The sequence below is a fragment of the Harmonia axyridis genome, chromosome 7 (assembly GCF_914767665.1).
Source record: "Harmonia axyridis chromosome 7, icHarAxyr1.1, whole genome shotgun sequence".
In the NCBI taxonomy this organism is placed as follows: Eukaryota; Metazoa; Arthropoda; class Insecta; order Coleoptera; family Coccinellidae; genus Harmonia; species Harmonia axyridis.
The window spans coordinates 19,447,285-19,465,913 of NC_059507.1; the positions used below are offsets into that span (position 1 = coordinate 19,447,285).

General features: G+C 32.6%; 1 protein-coding gene across 3 annotated transcripts in view; it reads left to right on the top strand.

The window, feature by feature from the left end:
- The first annotated feature begins 16,216 nt into the window (after positions 1–16,216).
- Positions 16,217–18,629, top strand: part of LOC123684976 (paired box protein Pax-6-like) — a 51,443-nt gene continuing 49,030 nt past the window's right edge. Inside the window, exon 1 of one of the 3 annotated variants that reach the window (XM_045624516.1) lies at positions 16,217–16,688. In XM_045624516.1, coding sequence (XP_045480472.1) covers positions 16,499–16,688 — 190 coding nt within the window. In that variant the 5' untranslated portion in view covers positions 16,217–16,498. The remainder of the gene's footprint in view (positions 16,689–18,629) is intronic. The other 2 variants (XM_045624517.1, XM_045624514.1) reach the window with 2 other exon arrangements.

The following is an 18,629-nucleotide window of genomic DNA, read 5'->3' on the forward strand; positions in this document are numbered from 1 at the left end:
CAAATATGTATAACACAATCCAAAGAGAAAAAAAAAGGAAAAAAATCAGCAGAAACACCATAACTAAATTACAAATGAATTTTCTTCAGCTAGATATTTACTAATCGTATTATAATTTTTTTTAAATTCTTATTTTACCAACTTTTTGAGCTTTATGACACTCCACAGTTCAAAAGGATAGGTGAATGGTTGTAAAAAAAGGCCTGATAAATACTAGAACATTCAAATTGATTAGTTAGGTACATGAAAGTATAGCAAGATTTCTGGTAGAATAGTGATGGAAACCAGATGATTTGACCATTAATTGTTCATGTTTCTGTACATAAATTAAACATCTTTATACCTAGGAAGACTAAAGACTTTATATCCCTTAAAGGAATGCTTGAATCCCGTGAATTCAAGTTACAAATCAAACATAAACACCCATTTTGAGCTAAACACACTCTACCCGAATCAATTGATTTACCTTATCAACACATTATAATCAAGAAAGCAATAAACCAAATTGTAGTAAATACTCAAAAAGGATAAGGATTATTTTAATCTTGCAGATATATCGCAATAAAAACTTCTCAATGTTTTACAGACTGATTCGACTAGATCATCACACTCCGAAAACAGTCAAAGTGCACTCCAAAAATTTAATGCTATCTCTGGAATTGACTTACTCAACCAAACATTTCAATACCAAACGATCCCAACATGTACTACTGTCGAAGGAGACTATATGAACGAATAAAGTGGAATTCATAATAAAAAATGTGCGTGTTTTTTTCCGGTTGACTCGGGACATATTATGTGAAGTGTTAGCTCAAACTACGCAGTATAATCATCATTTATTTTAAAAAGGTTATTTTCAAAAATAAATCTTATATTCTGAATTTTCTATTTTAGATTTTAATACATTTGAAATTTGAGGAATATTTAAAGGTTTAGAAAATTCCTTCTGTATCTATTTTATTTTTCATAAGAGTTAATTAAATACTCTAGGAGACGTTTTTTTCAACATTATGGTTATTTTCCAGATGAATCTCAAAGTGGTTATGATACAATTTTAGACGGAAAAGTTTCCTTCTGCTATTAATAACCTACCGCATTTGTGAGAGCTTCACAAAATGAGAGTTGGCATAAAATATATACAGAGTGAACTATACACTTTAATTTATCCTATTCTCCGCCATCAATAAAACAGGAGTATCTCAACTGATCATTCTCCATGTTCATTTTCCGCAACAAAAGCGAATCCATCATGAGAATAGGCGTTCAAAATATCCATTCTAAGAATCCGTATCATTCCCAGTCAATTAATTAGGTAGAATGCTGGCCAGGCGATCCAACGTATAAGACCGTGAGGTAATATTCAATATTATCAAGTCATTAAAATCACTTTATGCGATACAGCGTAACGTTTATCAGATCCTTTAACGTAGCATTATTGAATATTACGTTGATGTGAATGATTATAGTAATAAAATAGGAAGTTAACATTATATATAATCTATCGAGGCTAGTTTAAAAACACTTAAGACTGCATTAGGAAGAGCGTTCTGGTTTATTTATACACGAGATCGACTATAGCCGAAAGATGTTTGTTCGAAAGAGTTAGAAACTTGAAAAAATTCTTGGAATATTTTTAAGTGATAAGATATTTACATGAAGAATAGTCATACTACAACTTTGACAAAAACAGGAATTACAAAATGAAAGACAATATAAAAAAAAATAGAAAAGAACTGACGTGAATTCAAGAGCTTTTGAGTGCTCGTTCACTTCCTATAGGTATACCTGTTTTCAGTCTCCAAGAGAGCAATTGAGGCATGAATTAAAACGCATCCAATTTCACGTTAGTTCTTCTTCAAGGTTTTTGTTTAATTATTTTCTTTATTATAATAGAATATTACGTAAGGGATTTTCCAATAGAAATGACAATATAAAATGATATAATAGCAACACTATTTTATTTTTGACATTTCTTATGCTACTTGCGTTTAGTAGGATATGACAATTAATTATGGAAAGATAAATCAGATTTTTTAATATTTAAAAAAATGGTTATCGGGAAACATTGTGAACTTCGTCTCATTTTTAACCTGAAACTTAAAAAAACTTAATACGTGTACAGATTTTAATAGCTACAATACTAGGCATGAGGATATCTTTTGTATTCCCAAGCATAATACTGAAAAGTATGAGTCGTCACCTACCTTCACAGGAATTGAACTACATATGTAATCACTTGCCATTTCAAGAGAATTGGTGAAAAACAATTTGAAAAAAAGTAAAATCAATGTTGATTAAAATTGCTTTTATACTATTCAAGAGTTCTTTGCTAATTCTATCAATTAAGACTTTTTTAATACTCACTCTTACCAGCTGTGTTTTGTTTATATTTTCAATATGTTGTGTTATTTTTTTTTATCATTGACTATTCCTATACATTTGTATGATGTCTTGAAGGAGGAATAAATTATTATTATAATCTACATTCTGCATAATTCAACAACATAGTTCACATCATTTTTCGTATTTTTCGAAATTTCCGTTAGAAAGTATATTTCAAAATTCATTTTTCTCGAAATCGTCTTTGATTCAATGGCGGAGTTTATTCCCTGGGCTATTCATATAATAAACACCAATTAGATGAAATCTGTTATCAGGGATAATAGTGATAATACAGTGGACTCTCGGAAACATCACAGGGTCAAGATTTCTCTTCGAGTTTCTTATAGTTCGACTATAGTTAGGCAGTTAGACAGGCCATTTTTTATTGAATTAGACTTACAAAGGTAATGAGATATAGAAGTAAACCAAATGAAAATTTGATTTATAGAGTTAAAGAATAGTGATATTATCTTATGGAACATTTATTTCAGAAATCTTAATTAAGTTAATATCACATACAGGTCATACCTCATGTACCTCCGTGATGTAAAAAGTGTTTATTTATGAAATAAACTTTATAATTATTATTACTATTATTATTCCTTATAGCAGGAGTAGGTCGTACCTATATATTTGGAGAATTTACTGAAAAATGAATAGACATCTTTGCATGTTGACATGTTCACAAATGTCAAATTCTGAAATTTTAGGAGTTTTTCCGATGAAGGAGTTTGATTTAGATCCAAAACTTCAAAAGAGTTAATCAAATTAAAGTGTTACAGGTCATTTATTTTTAGGCCACATTTTTTTCAACCGACAATTCCTGACAAATAAGTGCAAGAATGTCCGCAGGACTAGGACTAGGACTCTGTAGAGTCCTAGGAGAGTCGAGATAAAAAACATTAAACAAAAGATGTATTTCCTACAGTCATTACAAAACTAAACGATGCAATTATTGCACCATTAAATATGATGGATCCACCGAGACGTTGTCACTTGTGCGGCAGGGTTTCGAATTAACTACATACCTACTTACTTCGAGTTATAGAGGTGGGTCTTCAACTTATAGAGGTAAAATGGTAAAATATAACCTTCAAATAATTTCCAGCTATGGTGATTTTTTGACTTGAGCAGGTTTTTTCAAGGGGATTGAAAATAATTCGAGTTATTGAGGATTTCGAGTTAACGAGGTTCGAGTTAGCGAGAGTCGACTGCATTAGCCTTCTTTTGTCAAATTTATTTTTTTTAATTCTGATATGTGATCAGCTCTAAATTTTACAAAGAGCTTGAAATTGCTTATTCCATATAAACATTCAAAATTTCAACTTGGTTGGATCTGTCACTGAAATATCAGGTTTGGTTTTTCTATATTCTTCCAAAATTTCCTATAATTTTGGTTCTGTCATTCAAATGATATTTAGTACAAAACTCAGAATGGTTATTCTATCTACACCTGCACACAAAATTTCCATCCGATCGAATATGTAATCACAGAAATATCGATGTTTCTTTTCCAATATTCTCTTCGAATTTTCTATGGTCATGCTCAGAAAACTTTCGAATAAATTTTTATACCTATCACAATATTTTTTTCAATATACTGTTATTTATTGAGATAATTATATATTTTTAATTATATATTTTATGGTCAAACTCTTGACTATATACTTTATCAAAATGATGGTTCTTCGACTAATTTACATATTTATCCCAGGAAGAACAGATGTACATATTTCTGTATGTATTGTTCGATTGAAAAACCACTACTCTCGTTTTTTTCTCAGAAAAAATTGATTCAGAATATCTCGCAACTCGGCAGAACTATAAAACCTAAATTAAACGTCAAATAACAGTGTATCCACCCTAGCGGTGTGTTTAACAGATTATAGGGATATTATTACAATAATACCACAGACCCTGGACGTTGATGTATAATTAAATACCTAACTTCTTCGTATAGAGCAGATGCTCCATTTGCACCACCTCTTTATCTGCTTTTGTGTATTCTTGTATTCTGAATTAATGTAATCTAACACGGTATTAAGTAGTTATTGGCATATGCCTTTTGGATCGTTTCAATGTTGAAGGTTTTTACTTTTTATGGTGCATTGTATAAAAGCCACGACGTGGCCCAATTGTAGCTTTTTTTTGCGAAAAAGGGTTGAAAGCTGAGTTTAAATGGGGTATAGTTAATTTTTTTTAGTCAAGGTTTTTTAAGAAGAATGAGAATGAAGATGAGTGCATTTTTGTGTAGATATTACATATTGTTATGAGGAAAAAAATTAAGTATTTTTCAACTTGTACCTACTGTATGTATTTTTTGTCCTCTTGTCAGGTATTCGAATGTCAGTTTGGATAACATTGTAAAGGCTCAGTTAATAAACAACAGGTTTAATATTTTAAACAAATAGAGGGAGTTTTTTAACTATACTATACGAGACTTCAGAGGAGAATGGAAACTGGTTTTCAACGTTAATGATTTTGATTTGAGATAAACACGTGTGTTATTTATATTTTTGTTAATTTTTGCTTAGTTAGTTATTTTGGGAGTTTGAACAGATTAATTTTCCCCATTGAAAGGTCATTCTAAAACTAGCAAGAATAAACTGACGAATTGGAGTTATCTTCATAATAATTTTTTGGGGAAGCAATTCTAAAATGCAATCAGTTTTCATTGTGCAGAAAAGAACTCTTAGAACAATATGTAACGTGAAATTAAAAGGATCATGCAGAAGCAAATATTAGACTTTGTCTATCATGACTGTATATAAATGATCTCTATATTTATGAATGTTTTTTGTTTACTTTCAAAAATAATAATCAATTTGATACAGGTCACTATCATGATTATGCTACCAAAACACATGATATAATTTATCCACTGCACAGGTTAAACTTATTAGAAGAAGGTCCTTTCTATATGTGCATTAAAATTTGCCTGACAATATGTTTAAAATGTTGTAATAGTTTGAGTAAATTCAAGAAAGATGGTTTAAATTTGTTAATTAATCTTGAACCATAGGTATAATATGAACGATGATTTTAATTCTGAGAATTTAGTTTGATTTTCTCTGTATGTTTTTGACACTATTTCTTCTTATGTATAAGCTTCTGTATATAAACTGGAAATAAACTATATATCTATCTAACTAATATTTAACAATGATAAGTTTTATTTAATGGATTCGGTCCTTACTTGATGGAAATTCATTATAGATGAATTTAAACAAAATATTAACAAACTGTTAAGTAATAATAATAATAATAACATATATTCATCATCAAAGTTTACAGATACATAAATTAAACAAAAAGTAGTCCCTCAAATTAAACTATCGATTTATATGAGGGACTAATGACATGAATATACAAAAAATAGAGAAAACCAAGTGAAATGGTTTTCTGTGAGTGAAATCACAAATATTCCAAAATTTTACATTATCCTTAGTGTGTAGGTAAGTAGATGCAGAGTATCATTCCATTTTCGGTCTTTTCTCAATCCAGTGAATAGTCGCAATTCAGGTGATCCATATCCATATCCGTGTATTATGTCACAATTCGGGTAAATTCTCATTTATCAAGTAGTTTGTCAATATTCGGGTAAATAATATATTTATTATTTATTTAGAGTTTATAATATTGTAGAGTAGTGTTCTTTCGGTGTTTTTTATCCATATTTTTAGCTTGTATCTAAACTGATAACAATTTTGGATATTCCTTATATCTTCAGGTAGAATGCTGAATATTCTTGGAGCCAAGTATTGGTTGCATCTTTGGCCAATTGTCTTTTCAGCTCTGATAGTAATGGGACGAGTACCTTTTATTCTAGTGTGATATATGTGAGTAGAATGTGTTATATCATTTTTATTTTTATGAATATCCATCAGAGTCTTGAATGCATATAGTTGTGCCAGATCCATAACTTCCGCTTCTTTATACGTCCATTCACTGCTGTACGTTCTGCTTTTTCTTAGGATAATTTTTATGAATGATTTTTGTATTATTTTCAGCCTGTTGAGGCGGCAATCATATTCTGCGCCCGAACCTAGAATGCCGTACGATGAATGGGACTCAATTAATGCGTGATAGAGAGTTTTCATTTGCTTGAAGTCCAAAATTTCGGCCATCCTTCTAAAACGGCCCAGCATGAATCGTATCTTTCGTACTACATTGTCCACTTGAAGATCCCATTTTAGGTGACGGTCCTTGATTATTCCTAGGTACTTAATATGATCTGCTTCTTCGATCTCTACTCCATTGGCTTCTCTCAAGGGTCCCATATTAGGAATACTGGAGGAGTAGGAGCTAAACGGCAAGTATTTTGTCATTCATTAATGAAATTTTGGAAATCCCAGTCGGCAACTGCCCAATGTACCTGGGAAGTTTATAATGTCCTTTTATAGACATGGTTTCTCACTTCAACGTTCATATTTTTTTCATCTATATAATCAAGTTGTGTCTACCTACGCTGTTCCGTAAACAATCAAAATGAAGCCTAAAGAAGCAACAGTGTTGTCAAAATAATTGTCACAAACATCAAAAGTTATGTGGAAATGACTATATTTTATTTTATTAATAAGTTTAATACTTACATCTAAATAATTTTCCCAAACGAAAAGAAATGCTTTCCCATATGACATCCGCAGTCGTCGCTAGCCAAACTGCCGCTCTAGACAGGGACCAAATTTGCTGCCCTAACAGAAGTCAACTCTGCTGAAAGCAAAAAATTTATATTTGGTAATCAGGATCGTCTACCATCAAGAGATAAAAAATAGGCATATCTTTGAAGAATTAGGGTGAGAAAAAGAGGTTTGATAACGAAGTTTGAACCAAATTACTCGAAATAATTTTTTTTTTCATTTATACCTACAATTTAGGAACACCCTGTAGATATAGTCAATTCAAAACAAATGTCCTCACAAATAAATTGCAATTTGAATGAAGCAATAAATTGTACAACACCGCCCAGACAATTTTTCGATGCGAATTACTCAGTTCAGTTCTTTGATAACGACAGTATTGAAATTTTGTGACGAGAATGATACAAAAAACCGAAAACAAGGATTAAGTGTATACTGATGACTAATGCAAAAATCACAGAAGCCATATAAGGGGTGATGCCGAGAAAGCGGATAGATAAAGGGGAATAATAAACCACGGACAAAGACGAGCTCGTACTGCAATAAAAGTATACTTTTATTTTAGTAATGTGGTTTACAAAGATAAATTTAGAAATGTTGCCCCTGAATTTTGGCGACCTAATCTTCCGCCTACCCTGGCTACCCTCTAGCGATGGCTCTGGAATTTTACAATTCCAAGCGACGTTATTGACGTCATGTTGAATGAAATTACGTTTTAGTGGTTTCTTTGATTTTTCTTTTTTCATTGCTATTTTCATGCGAATTGAAAATATCCGATTTTCATATGCTCAACAACCATCACTGTATAATTTGAGAGAATTAAAAAAAATGTCAAATAGCCTATTGCTGAAAGAATAACTCATAAACATGAAATGTCCAGGGTAGATTTCAAAAGGTAAGAGGCAATATAAAGAGGCGCATAGGAGTAAAAGTTATCACGACAGCGTTTTTTCAGCCATTTCAAGCAACCCCAATCCAAAGGGTAGTTGTTTGGCGCATCGACAAAAATTAAAAAAAAAAATACGTCGCCCCATTTGAATAATTGCAGTCGTCCAACTCCACCAGTAACGCATTTAGGAAGCGGGATCGTTATTAAGGGGTGCTTTCGTGCCTCGGTTCGCAGATTCCAACCCCTTTCCGTGCACAAGATGGCCGCCCCAATATATCATAACGCTCATAACGCGAGTGCCTGTGGTGCAGTAACATTATTTTAAAATTTGAATATAAGAAATGGATAAGAAAGGGCCATTTGCATAATAATATAAATCGGGGTTAATGTTAGGTGCGTGATCTGGTCGGTCGGTAAGGTAGGTAGCCACTGTATGGAATCAGAGATAAGCTTACAAGTTTCAGCGATTTGCATAGTTATGAATATTATCGTGACCAATAACCTTGGATGGATTTGTGTGCCGGTCTCTCTAGGGGTGACGTCGAGTTTTCCGAACGGTGGAAAACTCGTGTCAAGGTGAGAAGAAAATACTTGTTGTTGTAACAAACACGAAAAGTGAGTATATTTTCGCTGCACGAAGTTTAAAGGTTGCTGCTTGGAAGTATAACTAACATAATTTGAAACAGACTGTGCGTAATAGCTGTAAGTTCCGGACTAGGAACCAGTAAAAACACAATTTTTCCTAAAAATTCAACAACATTTCTCCTTCTATTTAGAAGGCGAAATGATTGTTTTTGATTGATTTTTAAGAATTTATAATTTCGATACCAACTTTTTGTTGCTATGATGAAGTAATTTTCTTAGAAATGGGTTAATTTCAATAGGTCCTCACATCCCTATTATAATCTTGAAGTTTTCCTCCTTTGAATTCGGAAATCTGATAAAACAATACATTCCTTTCAAGAATGTCATCTGAATACCTATTTCATTTGAAACAGGGCCGTCGGCGTCGCTAGGAGAGAGGCAGGGTAGACGGCCGCCTAGGGCACCAAAATTTGAGGGCGGCATTTCTAGCTTGATCAATAAAAATAACATGTGTAGATATTCATAGTACCGAATGAGATTTAATTCGGTCAGCAGCAACAGGAAATAATACCAACAAATATAATCAACATCAAAAACCATCAAAAGTGCTGCATTTTGTTTTATATGTAGATACTCATAAATATCCAGATGTAGCGTAATCCTCTTACAGTGCTGTTCACGAGTTAGTGAAGCTAAAAAAACACATGCACTCATGAAGGCTTGTCGGCGTTCGCTTTGCTAAACGTTGCCGAATTTTATTGCCACTTGGGGCGGCTTCTGGATTATTTTTATTTTCAATTCTTCAATCAGAATGTTGATTCCTTAGAATGTAATGCAAAATATACGAGAACCGATTCCATTTTACGATTTTCAACCTATCCCTCTCAAGAAATATAAGAAGTTTTTTATTATTTCATACCAAATTCCATTATATTGATAAATAATAAATATTATATCTTTCATTTCTTATATCAATTAGTGTTAGGCGTTGGCGCATTCGAATTCAAAATAAGGGTTCATCCCCATCATCCGATTGATTTACTCGATAATCTTGAAGAAAAAAAAGCAAAATGTTCAAGCTTTTAATAAAGTCGAAACTGAGCAGAAGAACCTGAAACCGCAGGGCCCGCACTAGGGGGCGACAAATAGTCAAGGGCGGCATTATCTACTTTTTCCGAGAAAATTGAATGATTTTTTTTAATTTCAGCAAATTTCACAAATGATTTTTTTACCAAATTCATACTAATCTTTGCATCAAGAATATCTGCAACATCTTTCTGAATCAAAAATAATGATTCATCTGCAACATCCGCTTGTTTTATTTAATCATATCAATGAAAAAACACGAAATGTTCGGGTGTTTTATGAAGTCGAAATTGAGCAGAAGAATCTTGAAACCAGAATTCAATACATATAATTCATCATTTATTCTTTAGAATTCAGTTGAGCACGTTTATTGTTAATTACATTTCACGTTTCCTGAATCATTTATTCAATTTTAATTTGAATTCATAAAAAAAATTGCACTTATATTACATTTTTTCTTTCCTAAAATACTTTTTATGAAAAAAATCCCAAACCTACAAAGGTGCCAATTTCTATTTTTGCCTTTACGGCAGAAACGCTAGAGCAAGCCTTGGAGCCCGATTATCCAATATTAATTTATAGCATTCTGCACAATATAAGCTTCTGTTAGGGCGGCAAATTGGGTATCTGCCTAGGGTGGAAGTTTGGCTATTTGCAATATCTTTTCTGTAGAAAAGATGGCTACTTTGCTTTTGTGAATAGCTTCAACCTCGGCCATCACTTCTTCATTAAAGCCAATTTTTCTGCCCTGGAATATTCTTTTGAGGTCAGCAAAAATCCACCATTAACCACTAGGCACCAGATCTGGAGAGTAAGCTGGATGATCAAGCAGTTGAAAGCCCATTCGTTCAATTTGACCAAGGTTCCCATCGATTTGTGATAAGGATCATGGTCTAGGTGAAAAAGAAATATTTATTGTATTATATATATTATTATTATACCTATAGGTAGTGTTCTGCTTCGAATTATGTGGTATTTTCATCGTCCTGTCAAAATATTTACCTATGAGAAAATTCGATAGGCCATTTGAGTTTTCAGAGATATCAATTCAGATATTTCGACCGATCGAAAAATGAATGTTTCTCATATACTTCTGAAAAAATTGTGAGAATAAACGACTAAAATAAAAACCAGAGGACAAACGAATAAACAATATTACAAAACGGTGTTTTTTAATAATCACTGATTTATAACACAATTTATTCGGAGAATGGTGGTCTTGGATTGGCTCGTATTCCTTCGATTTAGTTGAGTTTGCACTCACAAACTGTAAGATGCAATAGCTCAAAGTACCTAGTTAAAACCAAATGCCGCACCAAAACTTTCAATTAGCTGAAAATGTATACTTTTCATGTCTGAAGATCTACTTCACGACATGCCATCAAGTAAAAGGCAAATACAAGCAACCAAATGAACGAAGGTTCCGCTTTACATCCTTGTACAGAACATACCTTCAAAGAAAAAAAAATAACAGGAATGGCGCGAAGAATGACTCTTTCTCGACCACTTATCTAAGTAATCCCATCGGATTGCCTCCAACTGCGACTTCAGTAGTTATCCTTTTATTCCGTGGACTTAATGTGTTAAAAATAAGGCAATTCACCACATTATTGGTAAATTGTCATTAAGCCCCCCTTTACCTGACCGCGGGCCACGCCCCTGCGCGCTGGAGTTTGAGCCACAGGCGGAGCCATGGGGAACGCCCCGCCCCACAGGCACCTAAATAACTTGTTCCGAACGATCAAGTCACATCTGAGCTATTGGTTACATTTTGCTGCATTACGGAGCTACAAGAAGTGTCTTCCTTGGTGAATTGATGGTAGCCGAAGAAACCAGAGGATATATCTGGAATGAATTTGTCATCGACGTGTGTTGAGATTTATGAAGGTAGCTGGCTGAATGTTGCCAGGTGCCGAGCCCATAGGAGTTTGCTTCCATCAGTGGCTGATGTTCTGTGACGCCACAGGGTGCAGGCTCTGTGGTTGGAGGTTATAGTTATTATAAAGCTTCTGGTAAAACAAAATCTTGGCCCATAAATACTTGGTGATATCTCTTGAATCCAACGCCTAAAATAGGTATTTGTAAATGAATGATTTGACGTGGATTTAAAATGATGAAAAACTCTTGGGTTTAGCCTTGAAAATCATGGAAAAGATTTTCCAATACAGAGGACAATATATAGCAGTTCACCATGTTATCAAAGCTTTCGTGATTCGTAGGTTCCTGAGTAACGAATATAAGATCAACTTTTTTGTGACCATTTTTCCCAATCTTTAGAAGTTAATTTTTTCTGTTGATAATTAGCTCAGGTATTCCTCGGTTTTTGTTAAATCAATTTTTTTATTCAGTATCCTAGGATAACTTCGAAATTAAGATGAAAGTTCTTCTTTGATTCGCAATCATTTTCAAATATTGTCAAATAAGCTTATCAACAATAAACATAATGGAGATTGTACTGATCTAAAATTAATTTTAGCATTGTTATTGAGGTTATAATTCGTGTATAATTGAAAATATCGTTTGATAAACCTGTATAAGCGCCTGTGAAGCACTTCAAACGTTGAAAATGAATTAAACACTTTTATTATAATATATCTGATATCATATCGGATTTTATTACTTCATTGACATAATCGAGCATAAATTTGAATATATTATCTACAGGAAAATTCGGATTTTTTTACTTGAATCAATCTGAACCTCAAGTATCGTTGATATAATAAACCAAAACCTTTGATGAATTTGATAACTACCAGGAATTTATTCGTATCTTCAGTATTTCGAATGAATCAATCAATTTTGAATTAATTATTCTAAATTCCTGTATAATTATCAAAAATTACCATGATTTTAACCAATATTAACAGATTTTCAACAGTTGGACCCAAAAAAGAATAAATTAAGTGAAGATATAGGGACCTTTTAGTGTCGAGATTGATGTTTCCTTTCAAAACTTGATAATTAAACTGGAAGCTACGTTCATTTTCGATGAATTCCAATACGTTGAATAATATCAATTTGAACTCTTCAAATTCATGAAACATCACTTCTTCTTTGGGGTTATATAGGCTTCGCCCTCCCCCTTCTCTATTGTTATAAAAATAATGAAGGTAATGAAGATTGATCATAATCGAATCAATTTATTTCACTAGTGCGAAATTAACAATATAAACAATAGGAAAATAAAATAAAAAAAGATTGCGCTTGATAAATTGCAAAATATGAAAGGATTTATTTAAATTCAAGATAATGTATGTTTTGTTGAAAATATTATAAAATGATACAACAAGAAATAAATGTATAAACCAATTCTAATACGTAAACAATTCCGTTCAATTGGATTTCGATATCAATTGCAAAATATTTTGAACTAAACTCTCACCTGCAAGAAGTTAAAGATGAAAGGTTTCTTGGTGAAAAATAATGAATTTACCTTTATAATCACTTCATATTCATATCATTCAATTCAATTGGAGAACTTCAACAATAATACAATACATACAAAAATGAAGTACTTACTCCAATGTCTATCCGCGCTAAATAAGACATATGAAGATGCTGATTTACCAGTAATGATGTCCTCACATCTACTTGCCCCAAGAGGCCATAGATTCATCCATTTCATGTACAAATTATCTCAACTAGTATTATTCGAAGATTTGAAAAGAGAATACCCTGTAAAACTGCTTTACAAACCTAAAGATAGTGAAAATGAAGAATTAAATGAGAAAGTATACCAAAACCTTATAAAATGTACTCAAGAAATAAATAATGAATCAAGTAAAGCAATCGATAAATTCTACAGAAGCTTTGAAATGTTCAAAACGGAAGCTTAAAAAACTATAGAAGAAAAATATAAAGTTCATCAAGAATTGAAAGAAATTAATGAGGAAATCGTGACTGAAGAATGTAAGCTTATGGAACATAATTTATCAGATGGAGAAGTGGCTATAAAATTAAATGAGATACATGAAAAATTCAAAACAATTGAAAAAATCAATAATAATTATAACGAGTGTAAAAATCTTATAGTGCATTTAAAAGAAAATTTCGACAATAGAGAAACATTGGACCTTGCAGAAGCACTGAAAGTAACTGATATCAATTTGAGAAGAAATTTATCAGAATTGCCAGAGTTTGATATTCATGAGTTGGAATCACACCTTCAAGCGTTAGAAGAAAGAAAAAAGAATTACAACAAATTGAAAAGCATTTGAAGTTTGAACAAGAATCATTTATTGAAGCTCTGAATAGGTACCTATGTCAGAAGTTTTGTTGAAAGATATTCTCGAAGAGCTCAAAGATTTAAATCAGTTCTGAGGAAAATAAGCAATTGTATATATTTTCGTTGTAGATTATATGTATATTTATATTCTAAGTTTTCTGAATAAAAAAAAAGCCGCTTGAAATCCTATTTTAGTTTAAGGAATTGATCCAGTGCTTCAATTCATTTCAAAACAATATAAAATGTGCAGATACATATTCACAATTCCACATCAACTGTCTATGCCATTTGATGAAATGTAGATTTGCATAAGAAAATTCTAATATTAGTTACTCAATCAAGTCAAAAATATTTCTATTATAATTTGAGTAGTTGAAAGTTGTAAAATTTAGTAATTTAATAAAGTTATTAAATAAGTTGATACACTTTGAGTTTTAGTTTTGTATAAATATAATAATTTTTTGAATAGGAAACCTGCTATTATCATAAAATTCTCAAAAACTTATGAATCTCAATTTAAGTTTTGGGTGCTTCAATTTCAATAATATGTACCTATATGCTTTTAAATCATAAGAATATACATAGTCTGAAAAAGTAGTGAGTATTTGAGTTTTGAAAAATATATGAAGGATTTATTACTAGAGAAGTGTTTCTATTGCAAAGGAGAATATATTCTTTTCCAGTTGATTCGAATATTCAGTGTAATTTTTTTCTGTTTATTAAATATCTGATCTGTCCTATATTAATGTAAATTTGTTGCATGGGATGTAACAAATAATTATGATTATTAATAAATCTACATGAATTTAACAGAGTTGGAGCCATAAATTTGAGGGATTTATCCTACTTGATATCTATTTTAATTGATTACTTTATTTAGTTGATAATAGTTCGAATTCTATCATGCTATCAAAAATGTTTTAGAAGAGTATCTAGTTATGATACTTTCTGAAAAATAATTTGAAGTTTCTTTAAACATATAGTTGCTCTAGCTACTGTTCAATTTCCTTAATATTTAAGTTAAGTAGTATTTTAAAACATATTGGGTATTAGGTGAAGAAGGTAACAAAAATATACTTTCTGCTGCCTAAGATTTCTTTTCTTCTTATACATACATATACTTATATTAATTTTTAACTGACAAGAAGAATTGAAATACTGCAGTAGCTTAGATATTTCGAAGTAACTGGGGAAATGATTTGGGAATACACCTCGAACACAAATTGAATTTCATTCAGCATATCCATAAATTCAAACAGCCTTCCTTAAGAGATAGCTAAAGGATTTCAAGAATATTTCTGTTTTGAAAACGGTTTATCTAACTAATGTGAAAAGTGTTTTAGAATATTCCTCAGTAGTTTGGTTACCTCATTATGAAATTCACTAAAATACCTAATATAGAACTTGACCTACACCAAAAGTTTCTCAAATGGGTCGGCTACAAAATGGGCATCCACAATAACTCCATAAATTACGAGTTTCTTCTTGATTCACTATCTTTGAAAACTTTAACAGTCAGAAATTACCATTTTGACAACATGTTCATATGAAAATTACTAAATGAATTGAGAGCGAATATTTATTCTCTAAAATAAAATTGAATAATGTTTCCCCAGACGTAGGGCCTTGTTCAATATGAATTTGAACCCTACAAACTATACGGAATGAACAATACTATTGAACGAGCTATAATTGAAGCAAATTCTAAGAATGTTGAACTGTTTCAGATCTTGAGATCGTAATCATATTAAGATTAATAAGCTATTCATATGATTTCTTTTTCAATATTTTGTTTTGTTTGTTTTGTATGGTGAGAAGATAGAATAGTGATTTTCTTTGAATTCAAAATGAATAGTAGTTGTAAAATTGGCTCTGATTGGTTCGTAAATGAATAACATAACTAAGATACTTTTTCGTATAGCTCAGTTCGCTGATATCTGAGTACCTACATCATAAAAATAAAAACCAAGAAAACTTTAGTTTCTCCTCGATTTCCTTCGAAACCAAAACCACCAAATGACTCACACAAAACCGACTCGATAAATCTACTCGAAGATAAAACATTCTGCGCCATTTCAGCCCCCAAGATAGAAATTTTAATGGACACAATAACTCCCCAATTTTTCCAAATCCCCCTTCCACCTCCCGATCGAAACAGAGCCTTTGTGAACAATTCCCGATAAATTCCCAGTTCATTATATCAAATATCAATACGAATAAATCGAACGCCTTTAACCCCCGTCTAATGGAAATAACACAGAGGCAACTAATACATCAATAAATCTATGGTTACACTATCGGGCATCGAGTGCGTCTTCTTTCTCTTTCTCCTGCTGGCCGCGGCTGTTCCCGTCCTTTTCCAGCGCCGAGCAAGTGCGAGCAGACTGTGGGCAGGAAGCAGGAGGGTGTGTAAGGCCGCGAAAGAGCGAGCAAAGCAGCCAACCCAGGCAAAGGCGGCGCGCTCACCGTTTACCTGCCAGGTAGTTAGGATCATTCAGTGTATTGCTTGCCACCGTTGAGCTTGAAGCCTCAACTCCGGCTCAGAATCCCTGTTTCCGTGTGATCCCCATCGAAGCACTCAGTGGTCATCCGATCGATAACCATAGAACATCGCGTCGCTGTTTTCTGTGACTCTAAAGAAATCGTCTTCTGTGACTTCGTCTGTTTTGGGATGAAAAGTTGGTTTTCGCGATGTTGATATCGAACGGAAGTCCATTAACGGGTGGTAGCGATTTTACTAGTGTTGCCGGACTGTCAGGTTGTTGCCCTGTGCCAGTGGCACCTTCAAGGGGTGCTATTGTTAATTGGAAGATGGATCCTGTGGGATTGCCGACCCCGAATACTGCGCCTATGGCCACTCAGATCTCTATGCCCCCTGCAGGTAGGTAATTTGCGTTTTACAGCTCAAAAGTTTTGCACTATTCGTTAGTTAACAATTTCAGGGTGTGTTTGAAGACGAGCTGGTAAGTTTGTGAATGGAGTAAATCCGGAAAATGGCTTCGGAGTTATTGCCATCTGAAATTTTGTTCACCCTTAAACTCGAAAAATAACTATTTGATCGATTAGAAACTTGGAAATCCGTGAATATCGTTTCACTAAAACATTCAGAAAATTGTTTTTCAAATAGTTCTTTATCTAAGAAATGATTCACCATATTGTTCTGAAATTTTTATATTGTTATCAAAAATGAATTGAAGAATATTCAAACATAATAGCTTGTCCAGAAAAAATCTGAAATTTCATTCAAATACTGCGAATATGCATATACCTATTTATTATATAGATTATATAAATCTCGCTCTTTTCGATTAATTGAGATGTCGTTTTGACATCTAACATCAAACTCAACATATTCAAATCAGATGTCAGTTTGAAAATTCATCCGACTATCCTTGAACGAAAGGACGAATGCTTTTAATGTGTCAGTGCTTTTCAGGAATTTTTTTTGAAATTGTGTTACCTATAGATATTTATAACATTCGACTGATAGGAATTTTTGGGAATAAGAATTCAAGTGCTCAAATGTTTTGATTTTGGAAAGGAATGTGTCAATTACCCAACTTGGCAGTTTTTCAATTTACAAACCAATAGGTATTAGTAGAAATGGAACGATTAAGAATATCTATTAGAAATTATGATTGAAACAAGTGTCAGGAGCGTGTGAGCGTTAATTCATTCATCCGCTCTGTAATATTTATATGAGTAATACCTATGTAATTTATTATGATGTCATTGTTCTAAGTTAGTTTATTTAATGAGGGGTTTTGATGAACGAATCCTCCTGAATTTCTTCTTGAACATTCGAGTGTTTGTTTTACATACCTATAAAAACTGAATATCGACCAATATGAATTTGTTGTTACGGAAATATTTTTCTAAAAGTATATTACGCTTGAATTATTTGGTAGTTATTCTTGTAACTCGATCACATATAAAATAAGAATTTCAAGCTCCATGCAAAATTGAATCTTCAGCTAATTCTTGGTATTACTTTAGAATATACCTACCTCAACAATTTCAAGTGTCAGAATGATATATTCTCGAACGATTTTGTTCTACAAGATGTGGAAGAATGAACGGAATAACCACAGAATTAGAGAAACTAAATTTGGAATGCAGCTTTTCTTGGATATCATTGGAAAGAAGTAGGCCCCACAAAACTTTTATTCTGTTGATTGTCATGATGAAATCATTCCTGTGTTTAATATAAGTTACTTTCTAGATCTAACGTAGAATTTGAACAAGACTCAAAGATTTGGCCGGTCGCTCATGGTTAATCTTCAGAATTTCCGCACATTGAATGAGAATAATCGTAAAATGAATTGAAAAACGAATCGATTTTATGTTCATAGAAAAAAATGTTCAGAGAGAGCCCAACTATCATTTATCATATTTTGTCATATAGCTTGTGGAATACCCTGTATATGTTCGGTATCCTTCTTGGAATAACCTCTTTCCGACTGCTGAATGCCTCAATAATTTTTTCGTTCCAAAACCTCGAACTTTCAACACCATGAACAAATGATGCCCCTACGGAATCTGGGGAACACGATATCGTTGATTTTTTCCAGAAACGTGTCGGATTACTATTTGGTAGCATGCTGGACACGACCATGCCAATTCGTCTCCTTGAAAAAGGACTACCGTCAACAAGTTCCGAGAACGGCAGTTCGTATAAGATGAAATCAGGCGAAAAAACTGACCAATTTCTTATGGGTGTAACGCACCAGAAAGGTTCGTTGCTTGATCGAACGTTTGAGTCTCCGCGGTTTTCCTTGTTTTGTTGCCATTCTGGATGGAGCTTTCAGAAAGGGAAGTATGA